Source organism: Rhinoderma darwinii, chromosome 5 (assembly GCF_050947455.1).
Source record: "Rhinoderma darwinii isolate aRhiDar2 chromosome 5, aRhiDar2.hap1, whole genome shotgun sequence".
In the NCBI taxonomy this organism is placed as follows: domain Eukaryota; kingdom Metazoa; phylum Chordata; class Amphibia; order Anura; family Rhinodermatidae; genus Rhinoderma; species Rhinoderma darwinii.
Window position 1 is genome coordinate 340,076,121 of NC_134691.1, and position 17,792 is coordinate 340,093,912.

The following is a 17,792-nucleotide window of genomic DNA, read 5'->3' on the forward strand; positions in this document are numbered from 1 at the left end:
GTTAGAAGGGTCCCCCAATGATAAGCTGATCACATGATGTTTTGCTCCTTGGACCCCCAGCGATCAGCTGTGGATGAATCCAGCATCAAGTGTTTAATATCTCTGCAGCGCCACCACAGGAAAAATGAAGCATTACACGATTCTCATCAAAATCAATGTTTTTTTGCGCCATTCCTTCCAAACAATTCGAGGAACCGTGAGTTGTTATAGCAATATACTGTATGTATCATCACATGACAGCAGCCGTGGCGGGAGACTATATATACCTGACATTACTGACACGTGAGCCTCCGTGTATGTGACCGTCATATATTCTGCACAATATCCCTTTAAGAAGAGCTTGCTGTGCGCTGCTGTTTGTGTCGGATCGGCACAGAGACAGATGGAGGATGTTGCCAGGTCATGTTTATCGACACCTCTGAGGTTACATTTCCAAATTTAGAGCCGAGTCCCGGGAAACAGGGATGAGGATCAGATGTTATCTTATTAACACGTCCCTAGAAGTCACACAAGGATAGCGCCCCCCCCCCCCCGATAAGCATGGCACATAAAGAGTTAATGAAGCCGTCTATCCAATTGGATTTCCCAATGAGGGGGTGTTACATTGATACAAATACTGACCCTGGGTCATCCCGAGCAGCACAGTCCATATAGTCACATATACAGATACATAGTCCTATTCCTGGACCGGGACCTTCACCACAGACTGTTCAGGGCCTCGTACCCCGGTAAGTACCAGCTTAGTAAGTGGCACATTATACAAGACCCGGTACTTTCTGGACAGTAGGGTCAATTATTGCCCATTAATTCTCCACTCGGCCCATGTCACTCTAACGGGGGTCCAGGGTGCGGAGATAGGGGCTGCTTTAGTTGCCTGTGACACGGAGGGGACACTGTGGTCACCAGAGATTTTCTTTCTGGCTTTTTTGACTGCGATTTGTCATTCAGAAATAATCCCTTGTAATGATCTTGAGTAACACTAGGCCTTATACTCCAGTCACATCCAGAGCTGCTCTCACAATTCTTCAGACTGCTATTTTCAAACTGTGCTGACATTTACATCCCTGACTGGTCAAATCCCATAATGCACTGCATCCCCAGACAGTTGAACATCATTTTTATGGAAATGTATAAATAGTTTTGATTAATAACCTTTTGTGTATACAGCTCCTATGCAGAGCTTTATGTCTCCATGGTTACAGACTACAAACAAACCCTTTGTAGTCTGATCCTAGTCCTGTGTTACTCTACCTTCTCTATTGATAACCTACAGGATCAGACTACACAGTGTTTGTTTGTAGTCTGTAACCATGGAGACGCACATGTTTACATAGGCGATGCATACATAAAACTGGAGGAGCATTTTAATCAAGACTATTTGCAATCATGCTTAGTATTCCTGAGAGTAGGGGATGAGTTTGGCATCTGTAGGTGTTTCTGATGTTCTTGCGCCGGTGGCTACTGGGGGCAAAAAATAGTTGTGGGCAGGTTGCTGTCAAATTTTGTAGGTTTTAAGCTGTTTTATATACCAGTGCGGTTGGCTGAGATATATATTACCCGTCAGCAGGTATCGGGGGGAAGACGGATTGGGTATGTTGGATTTTAACATGCCCAATCCTTTGCCCCTGTGAGAGATATGCCCCCCTCTACCCATTTAAAAATACACATACTGGTGAGGCTGAGCCGAGCATGCGAGTTTACGGTGGAGTCGGGAGAAATAGTGTCGGCCAAATGGGCATTTACCCCACAGCTATCTCAAGCACATGGCCGGCTTAAAACAACCGTTGCTGCCAATTGAATCCAACTCTCAATCTTAGTCTCTTTATGGGTGGGGGACGGGAATAAGGAGTGGTATCAGAGAAGAGGGACCCGGCGGTGGCAAGTCCTGGGGTGTGGGGTCTTCCTGGCTAAACTTACCAACTCAACATGAGGGATTTTCTGGATCGGACTATAGGGCCTGGTCTAAAGACTTCATCTGACACAATGCAATATAGCAGACACTGTATCTGCCGGAGGTAGTTGTCAGAGTTAAGGAAAAGCCAACGGAAAACTGAATGCAGCTCTGAATGTAACTGGAGTAGAAGACATGACATCACTCAAGATCAGTAAAATATTTGTAAAATGACTCAACATGATATCTAGATAATTGTACCGGAAGTTGTGCTTTATGTTCATTGGATGTTTCTATTGCCAGGGTCTGTTCCGTTACCCTTAACAATGGGGAAAAATGATTTTCTCTGGATAGTCGTCCTATGGATCGTTCCTACGATCGCCAACATTCACTCAAGCTATAGAGGGCAGCACAAGGCATCGGTCTTCTCCGACCTCACCCCCAGTGAGATGACATCAGTACGGACGTTTCTTATGGGACAGGAGAACTTTAACTTATGTTCCGTACATGGGACATTTGGTAAAAATACAATAAAGTTAATAGAGCTTAACATGAACAAGAAGGCTCAGGTGCTAAACTTTTTGGACAAAAATGGTCCCAAACCAAAGCGTGAGACCAAAGTTATCATCTATTTTGCTGACCAACCACATCCCAATGTGACAGAATACCTTGTGGGTCCTATACCACATCCATATTACTATAAGCCAATGGTGAAGGGCAATAGGACAATAAGGTTTGAGTCAAGGCCAACAACTGACAGTGAATATGAACAGATCCACCTGAAGTTACAGGAGGACATGATGAAGGTCAATCCTATTCTTCTCGAGACCTCAGGGTTTTCTTTCTCTAATTGCTCCAATCATTGTCTTACCTACACCGACATTGCTCCACGTGGCTTGGAACCTGGAGACCGGAAAACGTGGCTAACATTTCTCTGCTTCGTGGAAGGATTTTTTCTCCACCCCATTGGTTTTGAGCTTCTTCTCAATCACCGTTCCCTCAACCCGAAAGACTGGAGAGTAGAGAAGGTCTGGTACAACGGCCAATACTTTGAAAGCTTAGAAGAGTTGGTTGCGAAGTATGAGAAGAACGAACTGACCAAGTTACGTCTACCAGATTATAGAGAAGAGGACTTCTACTCAACCTTCATCCCACGTGGAGACTTTAGGACCAAGACTGATGTCCATGGACCAAAAATATGCGAACCTCAAGGCAAGCGCTACAAAATTTTGGGTAACTATGTGGAATATGCAGGTTGGAGCTTTGCGTATCGCTTCAGTACTTCCACAAGCTTGCAGATCTTTGACATACAATTTAATGATGAACGGATAGCCTATGAGGTCAGCATCCAAGAGGCCATAGCTTTTTACAGTGGAGTCGTCCCATCTGCCATGCAGTCTAAGGCTATTGACTCTGGTTGGGGTATGGGAGCAGTCAACCATGAGTTGGCCAAAGGTATTGACTGTCCAGAAGTGGCCACATACAAGGACGTATACCATTTTTATGACACAGACAAACCGGTTCAGCACAAGAATGCTATATGTATCTTCGAGCACCCCGCCGGGGTGGCCTTACGTCGTCACTTCAACAGCGACTACAGTGGTGGCTACAACTTCTATGCTGGAGTAGAGAACCATGTCCTGGTGGTGAGGACAACCTCTACGGTTTACAACTATGATTATATCTGGGACTTTCTCTTCTACCAGAATGGCATTATAGAGGTGAAAGTCCACGCCACCGGCTACATTCAGGCCACTTTTTTCACGCCAGATGGACTACAGTACGGCAGTAAGGTTTACAGCCATGTGTTGGGGAACCTGCACACACACCTGATACACTACAAGGTTGATCTAGACGTGGCGGGTGAGTTAGCGTGAACTCGTCTTTGTTGTCTCTGGTAATTGGTTTATTAACTAATAATTATTAGCATTTAAAGGGGGTCTCTAGTTTAGAAAACCCGTTTTCATATACCCTTTTAGGGAGTTCTGAGTAAATAGAAGGGGTTCTATGTTAAGGATCCCCCTTGGCCAGAGTGGAGAGGATTCAAAGAGCATTTCTCACTCTGGAGGACCTTTCCTGTCCAGACAACTCTTTAATTTGAGTGGGTATTGTGCAATTCTTTGTTTCCCCTGTGGTGGCGCTGCAGGAAAAGTGAACACTTACTGCCAGGTTTCTCCACAGATTACAGATGATCGCTGAGGATCCCAGCACGGGGACACTTTGTGATCAGCTTATTGTCAAGAGACCCTTCTAATAAGTAGGGATTGTCCAAAGCGCAGAACCCCTTTAACGGGCAACTCCAGTCATCTTTGATATTAGTTATATAGTGTATTATTTTACAGTATTACTGTATTACGGGATTCACAGAATAGGTCATTTCACCTCTAGGAAGAGAAAACAGCTTTGAAACCATTAACCTGAGGTATGAGAATATCTCAAACCCATGGAGTCCAGGTCATTTTATTGTGCAGTCCCGTATGGAGAAGACAACAAGGACTAGGGAGGCCCAGGCTGCCTTCAGATTTGGATCCTCTCTTCCCCGGTACTTGATGTTCCAAAATCCTAACAAGAAGAACAAATGGGGACATGAGAAGAGCTACAGAATTCAGTACAACTCCCATGCCCACAGCGTGCTGCCCCGAAGGTGGGCCGAGGAGAAAGGAATCTCATGGTCCAGGTAATGTCAACCACATCTCTAGTATTTTTTTCTGAAGTGGCTCAACTGGTAGGCCTAGAATAGTGGTGAGAGCGGGCACCCTTGGCATGAATATTAGGTCACTGGGCTTCTACATTTAGGGTATGTGCACACACACTAATTACGTCCGTAATTGACGGACGTATTTCGGCCGCAAGTCCCGGACCGAACACAGTGCAAGGAGCCGGGCTCCTAGCATCATACTTATGTACGACGCTAGGAGTCCCTGCCTTGCTGCAGGACAACTGTCCCGTAGTATAATCATGTTTACAGTACGGGACAGTTGTCCTGCAGCGAGGCAGGGACTTCTAGCATCGTACATAAGTATGATGCTAGGAGCCCGGCTCCTTGCACTGTGTTCGGTCCGGGACTTGCGGCCGAAATACGTCTGTCAATTACGGACGTAATTAGTGTGTGTGCACATACCCTTACATGAACGTCCTATATAGGAGTAAGGAATTGTGATCCAACTTGATCGACATTGAGGGTTGCCCATATATATGGCCATTCCATTGAGTCAAATTCTTTGGTGGCGAGAGAGAACATATCCCTGATACCCATCCTCCCATGTAACACCCGCAGCTCTGTATATAGGAAATATAAGCTAAAGAATATCACCTCACCAACCATCATGTTCAGTGGATGATGGGAGTTATGTTCACAGTCTATAGTTAGTAGATCTTGTAATATTAGTATCATAGCCTCATATAAAGATGGGTGCATGTGATCCTGAACTTGGAAATTCTACCTACCTTTAGTTAGTACACCCCAGATCTATATCTGCAGAGACCCAGGGGCGGACATATTGCCTAAGCTGCCAGTTTAGCTGCACAGGGGCCCAGAGAGGCCCCCTTACATAGACACTGTATCATCCCAGTCAGCCAATCACAGTGTCTATGATGGTCTGAGCTACTTTGTGATTGGCTGATAGCTGATGATGTATCAGTGTGTCTTAGCAGTCTACAGTCACAGATGGAGGAGAAAGCGGAAGGTGTCGCACCGCCCTAGACCACCAGGGATGTTACCATTAACTCCTTCACTACCCTAGACCACCAGGGATGTTATCATTAACCCATCTACTCATAGATTGTAAGCTCTTGAGAGCAGGGTCCTCACTCCCCAGGTTTGAATTGTAAATGAACTTTGTCACTATGTAATGTCTGATATTGTTTGTTTCATGTTTCCCTCTAAATTGTAAAGTGCTGCGTAATATGTTGGCGCTATATAAATAAAGATTATTATTATTATTATTATTATTATTATTATTATTACTCAGCTAGACCACCAGGGATGTTATCATTAATCTCTTCACTAGACCACCAGGGATGTTACCATTAACCTCTTTACCATTCTAGATCACCAGGGATGTTACCATTAACTTCTTCACTAGACCACCAGGTATGTTATCATTAACTTCTTCACTAGACCACCAGGGATGTTATCATTAACTTCTTCACTAGACCACCAAGGATGTTACCATTAACTCCGTCACTAGACCTCCTGGGATGTTTACCATTAACTCCATCACTAGACCACCAGGGATGTTATCATTAACTCCTTCACTACCCTAGACCACCAGGGATGTTACCATTAACTTATTCACTAGACCACCAGGGATGTTACAATTAACTTCTTTACTAGACCACCAGGGATGTTACTATTAACTCCGTCACTACCCTAGACCACCAGGGATGTTACCATTAACTCCTTCACTACCCTAGACCACCAGGGATGTTACACCATTAACTTCTTCACTAGACCACCAGGAATATTAACATTAACTTCTTTACTAGACCACCAGGGATGTTACAATTAACTTCTTCACTAGACCACAAGGGATGTTATCATTAACTCCTTCACAACCTTAGACTACCAGGGATGTTATCATTAATTCCTTCACTAACCTAGACCACCAGAGATGTTATCATTAACTCCTTCACAACCCTAGACAACCGGGGATGTTACTATTAACTTCTTCACTAGACCACCAGGGATGTTACCATTAACTTCTTCACTAGACCACCAGGGATGTTACCATTAATCTCTTCACCACCCTAGACCACCAGGGATGTTACCATTAACTTCTTCACTACCCTAGACCACCAGGGATGTTACCATTAACTCCTTCACAACTCTGGACCACCAGGGATGTTATCATTAACCCATCTACTCATCTAGACCCCCTGGGATATTATCATTAATCTCTTCACTAGACCACCAGGGATGTTACCATTAACTTCTTCACTAGACCACCAGGGATGTTACCATTAATCTCTTCACCCCCTAGACCACCAGGGATGTTACCATTAACTCCTTCACTACCCTAGACCACCAGGGATGTTACCATTAACTCCTTCACAACCCTAGACCACCAGGGATGTTACCATTAACTTCTTCACTAGACCACCAGGGATATTACCATTAACTTCTTTACTAGAAGACCAGGGATATTAACATTAACTTCTTTACTAGACCACCGGGGATGTTACCATTAACTGCTTCACTAGACCACCAGGGATGTTACCATTAACTTCTTCACTAGACCACCAGGGATGTTACCATTAATCTCTTCACCACCCTAGACCACCAGGGATGTTACCATTAACTTCTTCACTACCCTAGACCACCAGGTATGTTACCATTAACTCCTTCCCTACCCTAGACCACCAGAAATGTTTCCAATAACTTCTTCAATGCCCTAGAACACCAGGGATGTTACCATTAACCCCTTCATTGCCCTAGAGCCACATGGATGTAACAATAAAACTCTAGAGAGACTACTACCCCTTATATATTTCTACTAAATGCACTTGTTCTCGTATCCATCTTAACCCCTCATGGGTCTAATTGATGATTATTAGTAGAGGTATCATTGAAGTATACAGTAGATGTATTGTCAGGTTGGGCCACAGTTGGACACATCGCTGATAACCGTTTCTGATTAGACTTCATATGACACCTCCATTGAATCAATGATCCAAGGTCCATTCCATCCATGGTAGGGGTACAGTTGAGTTTGTTGATGGATGAAGATAATTGTTCTGATACTCACCCTCACCCTCTGACCACAGGTATAGCCTGGCCGTGACCCGTCACAGTGACTACGAGACGAGCAGCAGTAGCCTGTATAACCAAAATAATCCTTGGGAGCCGACTGTTCATTTTGAGAAGTTCATTCGGAACAATGAAGATATTTTGAACCAGGTCAGTAACATTTAGGCCCCATGCACATGACCACATACTTTTCATCCGTAACTATGGACCCATTGATTTCTATGAGCTGATGGGTGTCCATTCTGTTTAAAATGATCCATAAAATATAGAACATGTCCTATTCTTGTTCGCAGTTACGGCACAGACTCCCCATAAAAGTTTATGGGCACTTCCGTAATTACGGAAGCGTTGCTGTGTGACGCCAGGTTTGCAGATGTTGCACATGATGTGTGGTTTTCTTCTTCTTTGTGCGCATCCGTAAATACGGATGCATTACGGATGCACTATAAACACCGTTCCGTATATGCGGATGATTTACGGATGACTACGGATCCATATTTATGGATGGATGGAATCTACGGTCGTGTGCCTGGGGCCTAAAATTCTGTATCTTCTCTTCCTTGGCCAACAACTAAACCAGTGAATATTTGTTAGAACATTTTTAAAGGGGAAGCGTTACAGAATAATTGTTGGGGCAAATGTTGATTATATTACGATTAACTAAACTCTTGGGTTTGATTTTTAATGAATGTAAATGAGAGTTGAAGGTCCACCATGCACAGACAAGACCCATTATCCGTCATACTTGTCTGCCAGGATCTTGTCGCCTGGGTGACCGTCGGCTTCCTCCACATCCCCCACGCTGAGGACATCCCAAATACTGCAACGCCGGGGAACGCGGTGGGATTCTTTCTTCGACCCTTCAACTTTTTTGATGAGGACCCATCCGTGGCCACCAGGAGCACCGTCATTGTGAGACCCACGGACAAAAGCTTCACCAAAGTGAACATCCAACGTTGGACTGATGAAGTGATTGGTCAATGCGTGTGGGACAAACCCTTCCGATACAATGGAACTTACTTCTAGCTTACAACATACTCGAACTGCTATAATATACTCGATATGCAGATGTGACGCGTGTCAAATTGTCACTTTACATCATGATAACTTTTCAAGTAATGATTTTTTACATTAAAGCTATTGTTTTTATTGTAATACCATGTCTGGCCATGTGGTGCGCTGTTCAGAAAAAGCACAAAGCCCATGCAGACACATGCATTACAATACACAACCTGGTGGTTAAAATGTGTAGTACAGCGTCACTCTGGATCATATTTATGATGTCTCCATTGCTTGTGGTGGTAGATGGACAGATAGTTGTGGGGGACCTGCCATGTGAGCAGCGGTTGCCCCAAATGGAGAGTCCTTCTAGCATTTGCATACCAATGTATATATCTGAAATACTGACCTGGAATCAGGAACATACACAGAGGACCCAGATTTAGGAACCTTATGGGGTCTCTTTCTCAAGGGGCTAGAACTCAGGAGGTGCTTGCCATAGATTGCCTCCATAGCAGGATCCCCAATGGCATGGCAATTTCTCCGATATGTGTCCAATAGTCCTGAGGTCTAATGCCTTTCAGTCGTTAGTCCTTGGCATCCAATGTCACATTACACTAGTAATCCAGTTGGATGAAACTGAAGCCACTGTCATTTGACAGCCAGTTCCTATTAGTAATCAGGAGTGGTGCTAGAAGCAGGGCTCTATGTGGGAGGTGGGGCTCTATGTGGCAGGTGGGGCTCTATGTGGCAGGTGGGGCTTTATGTAGCAGGTGGGGCTCTATGTGGCAAGTGGGGATCTATGTGGGAGGTGGGGCTCTATGTGGCAGGTGGGCTCTATGTGGGAGGTGGGGCTCTATGTGGGAGGCGGGACTCTATGTGGCAGGCGGGGCTCTATGTGGCAGGTGGGGCTCTATGTGGCAGGTGGGCTCTATGTAGGAGATGGGACTCTATGTGGGAGGCGGGGCTCTATGTGGGAGGCGGAGCTCTATGAGGCAGGTCAGGATCTATGTGGGAGGTGGGGCTCTATGTGGGAGGCGGGGCTCTATGTGGCAGGTGGGGCTATTTGTGGGAGGCGGGGCTCTATGTGGGAGGCGGGCTTATCAGAATGTGGATTTACTGGAGGATACCCCTAAAAGTTGACTCTCACTAAATGTATCTGTGGGCCTCCTTCCCCCGAGTACCCAGTGTTGTATGCCGGCCTCTGCTATGTCTCATGACATTGTCACCCCTGCATCTTACAACATGGAGGGGGCAGATTACATACATGTAACACGCATGAGGTCTGTACAGAAACATTCCGCACTCATACAGCAACAATGTAACAAATGAATGACCCCCAGTCCGGCTTCTCATATCCTAATATTTGGTTTATTTTAATTTTCATTCATTTAAATAAGGTTTTTTATTTTTTACATATTATTTCTAGAAAACCTCTACATTCTGCATTCAGACACATGCTGAGGAAGTAGTGTGCATAGTATTGAATGTCGTACGCCCGAACACCAAAAGAAAAGAACCTGCCCCTGGCGGGTCGACAGGCAGAAGGAGAGAGCGCTATTTACACGTCTTACCTCCTCGGTTGGACCCAGGGTAACACGGAAAGGAGGGAGCGCGGGGTCGGGACGGCTTTATATAGAGAAGACACGGGAGGGGATCGGGCACAAGAAAACATTTTATCTTTGGATCCGATCGGTGAAGTCATCGCTCCGCGTGGGAGGAGCCATATCAGTGTGATGTCATTTTTGAGCGAATTCAAGGGTCACGTGACTGTGATGTTTTAGTGCTGCTAAAGGGGAAACCATCCAATATTATAATTTACCCCAAATGCTAATAAGCTGATGCACTTTTTTTCCGGTGGGTTGTCGTGGGCACATCGGTGCCACGCTTCTAGACTACAGCTATGAAGTTGCCCTGTAAACCAGGCCTTAAAGTGGACCTCCGGGTTTATCAAATTTGTATTAGTGCATATTAAAATACCATTAAAGTCTATGGGCGGCCCATCAACATTGACCCGAAGATCTAAGGACGCTTCACTCTAGGGATCGGTAGGGGTCTCAGCTCATGGACCCCCCTTCAGCAAACTTCTGCCATGTGTCTATAACTGGAGGCTCACTATAAGGCCGGGGCTACACCAAAGCACAAGTCGTCTGTAGCCACGGGGGCCATATTTGCGCTGCCCCTGTGGTTATGTATGTTTAGTTCCAGGATGTTAACAGGCGGTGCTCATATCTTGGTCCTACACGGGACTGCAACATTGTTACAACAACAGTAACAGTTCTCGGCTGCCCGGCAGGTTCTAATAGAGAGCGGCAGGAGCTGAGGCCCAGGGTTTGACTTTTTTGCACAGTTAATTGTATTTTTTGCATGGCCGCGTGACTGAATATTTCCGCATCCAGAGCGACCACGTTGTCAGGTGACCTCTCCTCCGATATATGGCTATTAGGCGGAAGGGACGTGGCAAAACCGGGCACATCCCCGCACCGTGACTATAGACCACAGATAACAATGGAATGGGCTGGGGTGACACTAGTGATTGTCTCCCCTGCATTGTGACGTGTAATGTCAGGAGAGACAGCGGAGTTTCAGACTGCTCCAAATCCTGCCATGGAAGGGACAGTATAAATGATGGCAGGTTGTCACATTGTCGCGGCACATACCGCCGGAGTGCCTCTGTTTAGGGCCCCGCTACAGCAATGTCACCCACGTACCTCCAGCCCAAGGATCACTTTGCATTAAAATTTTACCAATTTGATGTCTACTACTAAAATGACACCTCTAGATTAAGGACGATGGCGTCATTACCGGTGTCCGCCATTGGTGGGAAAATTGATGTCACTCAAGTATAAAAAACTGATGGGCTGGACTTAAATTTCAGACCACTACATGGTCATACACACAGGGCATATTTATGCTTTACTTATCGGGAGTTATATTAGGTCTTATACTCTAGTCACCTCCAAAGCTGCACTTAGACATTTGCTGGTCTTTTCTTAGCTTTGTCCTTACATCTTCAACTAACCCTTTGCTGGTTCTGTCACGTGCTTTTGGTGTAGTGTGGATGTATAGTTTACATACAATGTACAGTGATTTGGCGTAAAGAAAGAAAAAAAAAATCCCCAAATTTCCCAGAATGCAATGCAGCGGTGTGTAAAGCATCATGGGGGGGGGGGGTCTCATCTAAACGGAACATGTCAGCATTCACAATTCTGCTAGCTGCTGCTGGGTACTTATCAGCATTGTAGTAGCAAACACCATTCTAGCAACATAGCTGAGCTCCGGCAACGCAATGAACTCTGATGTATTGCATTGTCGCAGATGTAGTCTTTTCCGACTATACACTAGCGAACCGCAGCAAAGCGTGCTGTGTATGTACACAGAACCAGCAGAGGGCAGCAGTGAAATATAAGGTAGCAGCCTGAAAGCTAATGGGAATCCAGTCAAATTTTGAACGCAGCTCTGGGTGTGAATGGAGCACAAAACACAACACAAAAACTGTACAGTGACCCAAACATCGCATGTAGATTAAAATCATAAAGTGATGCTGAGAAGGGAGCCACCGGGGTATGAGGACTGGATTAATTAAAAATGGTCATGTGACCCGACCGGGTCGGAATCCGTATAATAAGAACACGAGCGAAGAGTTGTTAAAAAAATTTAAAAAAAACGAATATATCAGGCAAACAGCAGGCAGGACGTATTCTGACGCTTCTAAAACTAACGAGGTAAAGGGGGGGGGCTGCTACGCGGCGACCGCGCCGCTGAGAAGTTGCACAATCATGAGCTTTGTGTGTTCAGGCACGATTACCCCCAAGTGTTTGGAAACTTGGTGCGACTGGTTTATAATCGGCAGCCTGCGCACCCGTCCGCACAGTAACAAATAAATAACACCACATTTCTAAGTGACTTCCACAATTATATCGACGCAAAATTGCCCCTGGACCGCGCCCGGATTCCTGGCCATCTGCAGCCACGCGTACGACCTCGTTCACACCGGACCCGGACCCCTATAGGAAAATACTGCAGTAAATCAGTCCCTACAGGGTGGAGCAAATTCATAACGGATGTAAAATGAATCCATCATGTCATCTATCGCGTGGAAACGGCGCTTCGTGTGTGTGAACGAGGCCTACCGGAGAGGATGGTGAGATTATTGTGAACGCAGTGGAGTGGACTGTAGTGTAAACATCCTAACGTAACTACATAATGTAAAGCCAGGAACGGCCATGGGTACGGGCCGAGAGCCAACAGCGCCAGATGTTTTGTGGTATCGGTTGCGGGCGCTACAGTCAGATGACGCTTACACCTCGTGTTTCAGCGCGACGATCACGATTTCCGGTTATTACACCCATATCAGGTACATATATGATAACGACACACTGGGAATATGTGCGGTGCCATGGGTAACGCTACCGGCGGTATTCACCACGTTGTGCTCCGATGCCACGTTATAAACCACGGATGTACATAGACTAGAGGGAGACACATAGCTGGGGGGCCGGCTCATGCCCATATACCCTGGTACAGGAGGGTTGTACCCCATCTCCATGAGCCAACCGGAGCTGAGCCTCAAAGAAACCCCAGGTCCAAGCTCCTATGTCTCCATGAAGGGGCACATATAGAGGAGCGGGGGTCCATGCCCCCACCAATGCACTCCGAGATCTGATCCTGGCACTGCATGCTGCTATTGGTTCACACTCCCACGTGTAGGAGAGGATGGCGCTACGTCGAGGCTGCACCCCCCTCCACCGGCCCACCCTCATATGTACACCCTTGGTCTGCGTTCCGTTTCGGTGCATATGATGGACATCTTACAGAATTAGCCTTCAGATGGGCTCCGCCAACCAGAAACCCAACATGAGCGCCACCCCAACAACAAGGCAGCGCAGGAGGAGCAGAATGGTGTGAAGTGCTGGGACACTGATCAGATGTTGCTCTGCCGCTTCTTTCCCATCAACTATAAATAACCCCCAACTAAATCCAGAGTTACAGCCTGTATTATACTCCAGAGCTGCACCCACAATACTGAAGGCTTCAGAGCTGAAATCCCCCAGCATGCCCTGCTTGTTCAGTGTCTGCACAGAGCTTGCTCTGGTGATTTACATTCTGGGAAGTGTCGTCTTTACGCCAGACACTGTAATCATCTGATGAAGGAAAAAGTCACTGCCCCCCCCCCCCTACGTAATAGTCGTCATCTCCGGCCTCCATGACCTCGGAGCTCCTAATATCTCCTTTGAGTAAGACTCAACTTTTTTCAGTCTAATCCTACAACTAATGTTGAGTAACTTTGTATAAAAGTTTTACTTATCTTGTCCTGGTCTTGAGTGCTATTATGACTTATACTCCACTCACAACCAGAGCTGCATTTAGAATCCTGACAGCTGCTGCTCGGGATCTCTTTTAACACTGCGTTATCCGCCCAATCCTAGCAGGTTAACCGTAATGAACTGCGCTGTGGTACAGAGTAGTAAAACTATAGTGCAGACTACTGTACAGTACCAGATGCAAACAATACATCTCCCACAATGCACTACAGCAGAGCATACTCTGTACAGAAAAAGAACCAAGAGGAACTTCTGGTAGATGTAAGTCCCTGCAGCCCTAAGAGGAAATCAACAGTATTTTAAATGCAGCTCTGGATGTGACTGGAGTGGCATGTGTTGTAATGAAAGCAGTATAATATGACTGATAAGCCTCACGTGCTGCTTGAGTTGTGACTATATTCAATCACATTATATCTTTCCACACAATACGGCTTATATATATATATATATATATATATGGCTCGTATATGGGGATCAGTCAACATCCAGGTCTAATCTCCCAAGCTGATTACTGATCTAGACCACTCTGTGTGAGGTGCTCCTATAGACACTCTCTCAGGTTTAGCCACAACACCCTGATGTCTGATGCGTTGCCTCCTACGTTCCGTCCGAATTCGAGGGGTGGACAACCATGCTCTGTACATCCCCCCTGAGTACCTAGAGACCCCCCACCATGACCATGTCCTCTCCATAGAAGCCAATGGTCTTCACATCCAGTATGATGGTGGTCCGCCCCTCGCATTGGTGGCTACCCTACATGATGACCCTAGATCTGAGCGTGTAAGATACAGGAGACCTGCACGGTGGGATACGGGTTCTCGAGGAGGAGAAACGGCAGAGCAGCATCAGGAAACGGGTGAGCGAGACTCCAGGGTGACACCTGAGAAGCTCCACCAGAACTTTGTGCTTTGTCTAGAAGATGAAGGGTTTGGATAGGAGACACGGGGGAGGCCGAGGACAAACAGGAGCGACATAAACAGTTATTGACTATGGTAACAGTCTGTGTCCCGGCCTGTGACGCGATGCTCTGCAGACTCTTCATTGGCCTGGAGATTCATGGTGATAGAGCAGTGAAGACCTACAGATGACGAGCGGTGACTTGACCCAACGCTAGGAGACGTGTGAGGACTACGCGGGTGGATGGGACGTCATATCCGCGAACAGGAAGACGCGTTTCGTTTACAAGGGAACCCCACTACCTCGAGGCAGGTCTGGAATATGCGCAGACAAACCACCCTCCCGTCCAAAGACGACCTGGAACCAATCAGTATCCAGGCGGCCGGAATGTTCCATCGTTCCGTGGAGATGACAGAGAATTCCACGGCTCTTGGTCACGGGAGTAAAGTATCTGCCCTCCCCGGTGACAAGTCCCGTCCTCCGGATGATATATCACTCTGTCCCAGCATCGTCACCTCCTTCTAGAGATGAATATCCCACAGATAAGAGAGTGAAGGGAGAAGATGGACAAGAAAGATTAACTACGCGTTTCGCAACCACGGCGGTGCGCGTTTACGTACAACTTCCCGCGGTTGGCGCTCAAGACGCTGATATCACAGAAATGTCTTTATCCTATTATGATGCAGAATTTCCACGTGTGGTTTCGGCCTCCCCAGTACGGGAGGAATCTGCGCCGTATTTTCCGTCACCCGTTGCGTCCGTCCACTTGTAGAACGCGTGTCGGGTGTCTGTGCTACGAAGATTTCCTGGCGTGACTTCATATGGCCTTTTTTTTTTCTACGATGCCAGGGTCTGGCTTGTGCCCATAGTCTGACAGTTGTTTCCCTAATGTACCTGCCCCTAACTGCCCGGGTCAGAGGAATGTCTCTGTGGGGTCCTCAAGTCCAGGGGGTCCTCCAAGTTCCCGGGGAGTGATAGGCGTCGAGGACTGTAGGTGGGATCCGTGTGGAGAGTCTGGGGTGCCAGGGGAACTTCACATAAATTATACTTCATTCCCTCCACGTCCTGGTATTCAAAAACCTACAGGGGGAAGAGGCAAGTGGTGTAATAATCTGCAGGATATATCACTATGTATCTGTCAGGAGGTAGAGGAGCAATGTTCTGCAGATCTGTAGAGAGGTCAGTGGTGTAATAATCTGCAGAATATATCACTATGTATCTGTCAGGAGGTAGAGGAGCAATGTTCTGCAGATCTGTAGAGAGGTCAGTGGTGTAATAATCTGCAGGATATATCACTATGTATCTGTCAGGAGGTAGAGGAGCAATGTTCTGCAGATCTGTAGAGAGGTCAGTGGTGTAATAATCTGCAGGATATATCACTATGTATCTGTCAGGAGGTAGAGGAGCAATGTTCTGCAGATCTGTAGAGAGGTCAGTGGTGTAATAATCTGCAGGATATATCACTATGTATCTGTCAGGAGGTAGAGGAGCGATGTTCTGCAGATCTGTAGAGAGGTCAGTGGTGTAATAATCTGCAGGATATATCACTATGTATCTGTCAGGAGGTAGCGGAGCAATGTTCTGCAGATCTGTAGAGAGGTCAGTGGTGTAATAATCTGCAGGATATATCACTATGTATCTGTCAGGAGGTAGAGGAGCGATGTTCTGCAGATCTGTAGAGAGGTCAGTGGTGTAATAATCTGCAGGATATATCACTATGTATCTGTCAGGAGGTAGAGGAGGGATGTTCTGCAGATCTGTAGAGAGGACAGTGGTGTAATAATCTGCAGGATATATCACTATGTATCTGTCAGGAGGTAGAGGAGCAATGTTCTGCAGATCTGTAGAGAGGTCAGTGGTGTAATAATCTGCAGAATATATCACTATGTATCTGTCAGGAGGTAGAGGAGCAATGTTCTGCAGATCTCTAGAGAGGTCAGTGGTGTAATAATCTGCAGAATATATCACTATGTATCTGTCAGGAGGTAGAGGAGCAATGTTCTGCAGATCTGTAGAGAGGTCAGTGGTATAATAATCTGCAGGATATATCACTATGTATCTGTCAGGAGGTAGAGGAGCAATGTTCTGCAGATCTGTATAGAGGTCAGTGGTGTAATAATCTGCAGGATGTATCACTATGTATCTGTCAGGAGGTAGAGGAGCGATGTTCTGCAGATCTGTAGAGAGGTCAGTGGTGTAATAATCTGCATAATATATCACTATGTATCTGTCAGGAGGTAGAGGAGCGATGTTCTGCAGATCTCTAGAGAGGTCAGTGGTGTAATAATCTGCAGGATATATCACTATGTATCTGTCAGGAGGTAGAGGAGCAATGTTCTGCAGATCTGTAGAGAGGTCAGTGGTGTAATAATCTGCAGAATATATCACTATGTATCTGTCAGGAGGTAGAGGAGCAATGTTCTGCAGATCTGTAGAGAGGTCAGTGGTGTAATAATCTGCAGGATATATCACTATGTATCTGTCAGGAGGTAGAGGAGCAATGTTCTGCAGATCTGTAGAGAGGTCAGTGGTGTAATAATCTGCAGGATATATCACTATGTATCTGTCAGGAGGTAGAGGAGCAATGTTCTGCAGATCTGTAGAGAGGTCAGTGGTGTAATAATCTGCAGGATATATCACTATGTATCTGTCAGGAGGTAGAGGAGCGATGTTCTGCAGATCTGTAGAGAGGTCAGTGGTGTAATAATCTGCAGGATATATCACTATGTATCTGTCAGGAGGTAGCGGAGCAATGTTCTGCAGATCTGTAGAGAGGTCAGTGGTGTAATAATCTGCAGGATATATCACTATGTATCTGTCAGGAGGTAGAGGAGCGATGTTCTGCAGATCTGTAGAGAGGTCAGTGGTGTAATAATCTGCAGGATATATCACTATGTATCTGTCAGGAGGTAGAGGAGCAATGTTCTGCAGA

The 17,792-nt window shown here is 46.1% G+C and overlaps 2 protein-coding genes across 2 annotated transcripts in view; one reads left to right on the forward strand and one right to left on the reverse strand.

Moving 5' to 3' along the window:
* Positions 1 to 659: 659 nt before the first annotated feature.
* On the forward strand, positions 660 to 8,736 carry LOC142653082 (diamine oxidase [copper-containing]-like). Its single transcript, XM_075828784.1, has 5 exons — positions 660 to 728; positions 2,195 to 3,754; positions 4,280 to 4,568; positions 7,658 to 7,790; positions 8,397 to 8,736. The coding sequence occupies exons 2-5, from the start codon at positions 2,218 to 2,220 to the stop codon at positions 8,664 to 8,666; spliced, it is 2,229 nt and encodes a 742-aa protein (XP_075684899.1). The 5' UTR covers positions 660 to 728; positions 2,195 to 2,217; the 3' UTR covers positions 8,667 to 8,736.
* A 1,252-nt stretch (positions 8,737 to 9,988) lies between these two features.
* Positions 9,989 to 17,792, reverse strand: part of LOC142652627 (voltage-gated inwardly rectifying potassium channel KCNH2-like) — a 71,923-nt gene continuing 64,119 nt past the window's right edge. Inside the window, exon 9 of the mRNA XM_075828283.1 lies at positions 9,989 to 15,940. Within this exon, the coding sequence (XP_075684398.1) occupies positions 15,761 to 15,940 (180 nt within the window). The 3' untranslated portion in view covers positions 9,989 to 15,760. The remainder of the gene's footprint in view (positions 15,941 to 17,792) is intronic.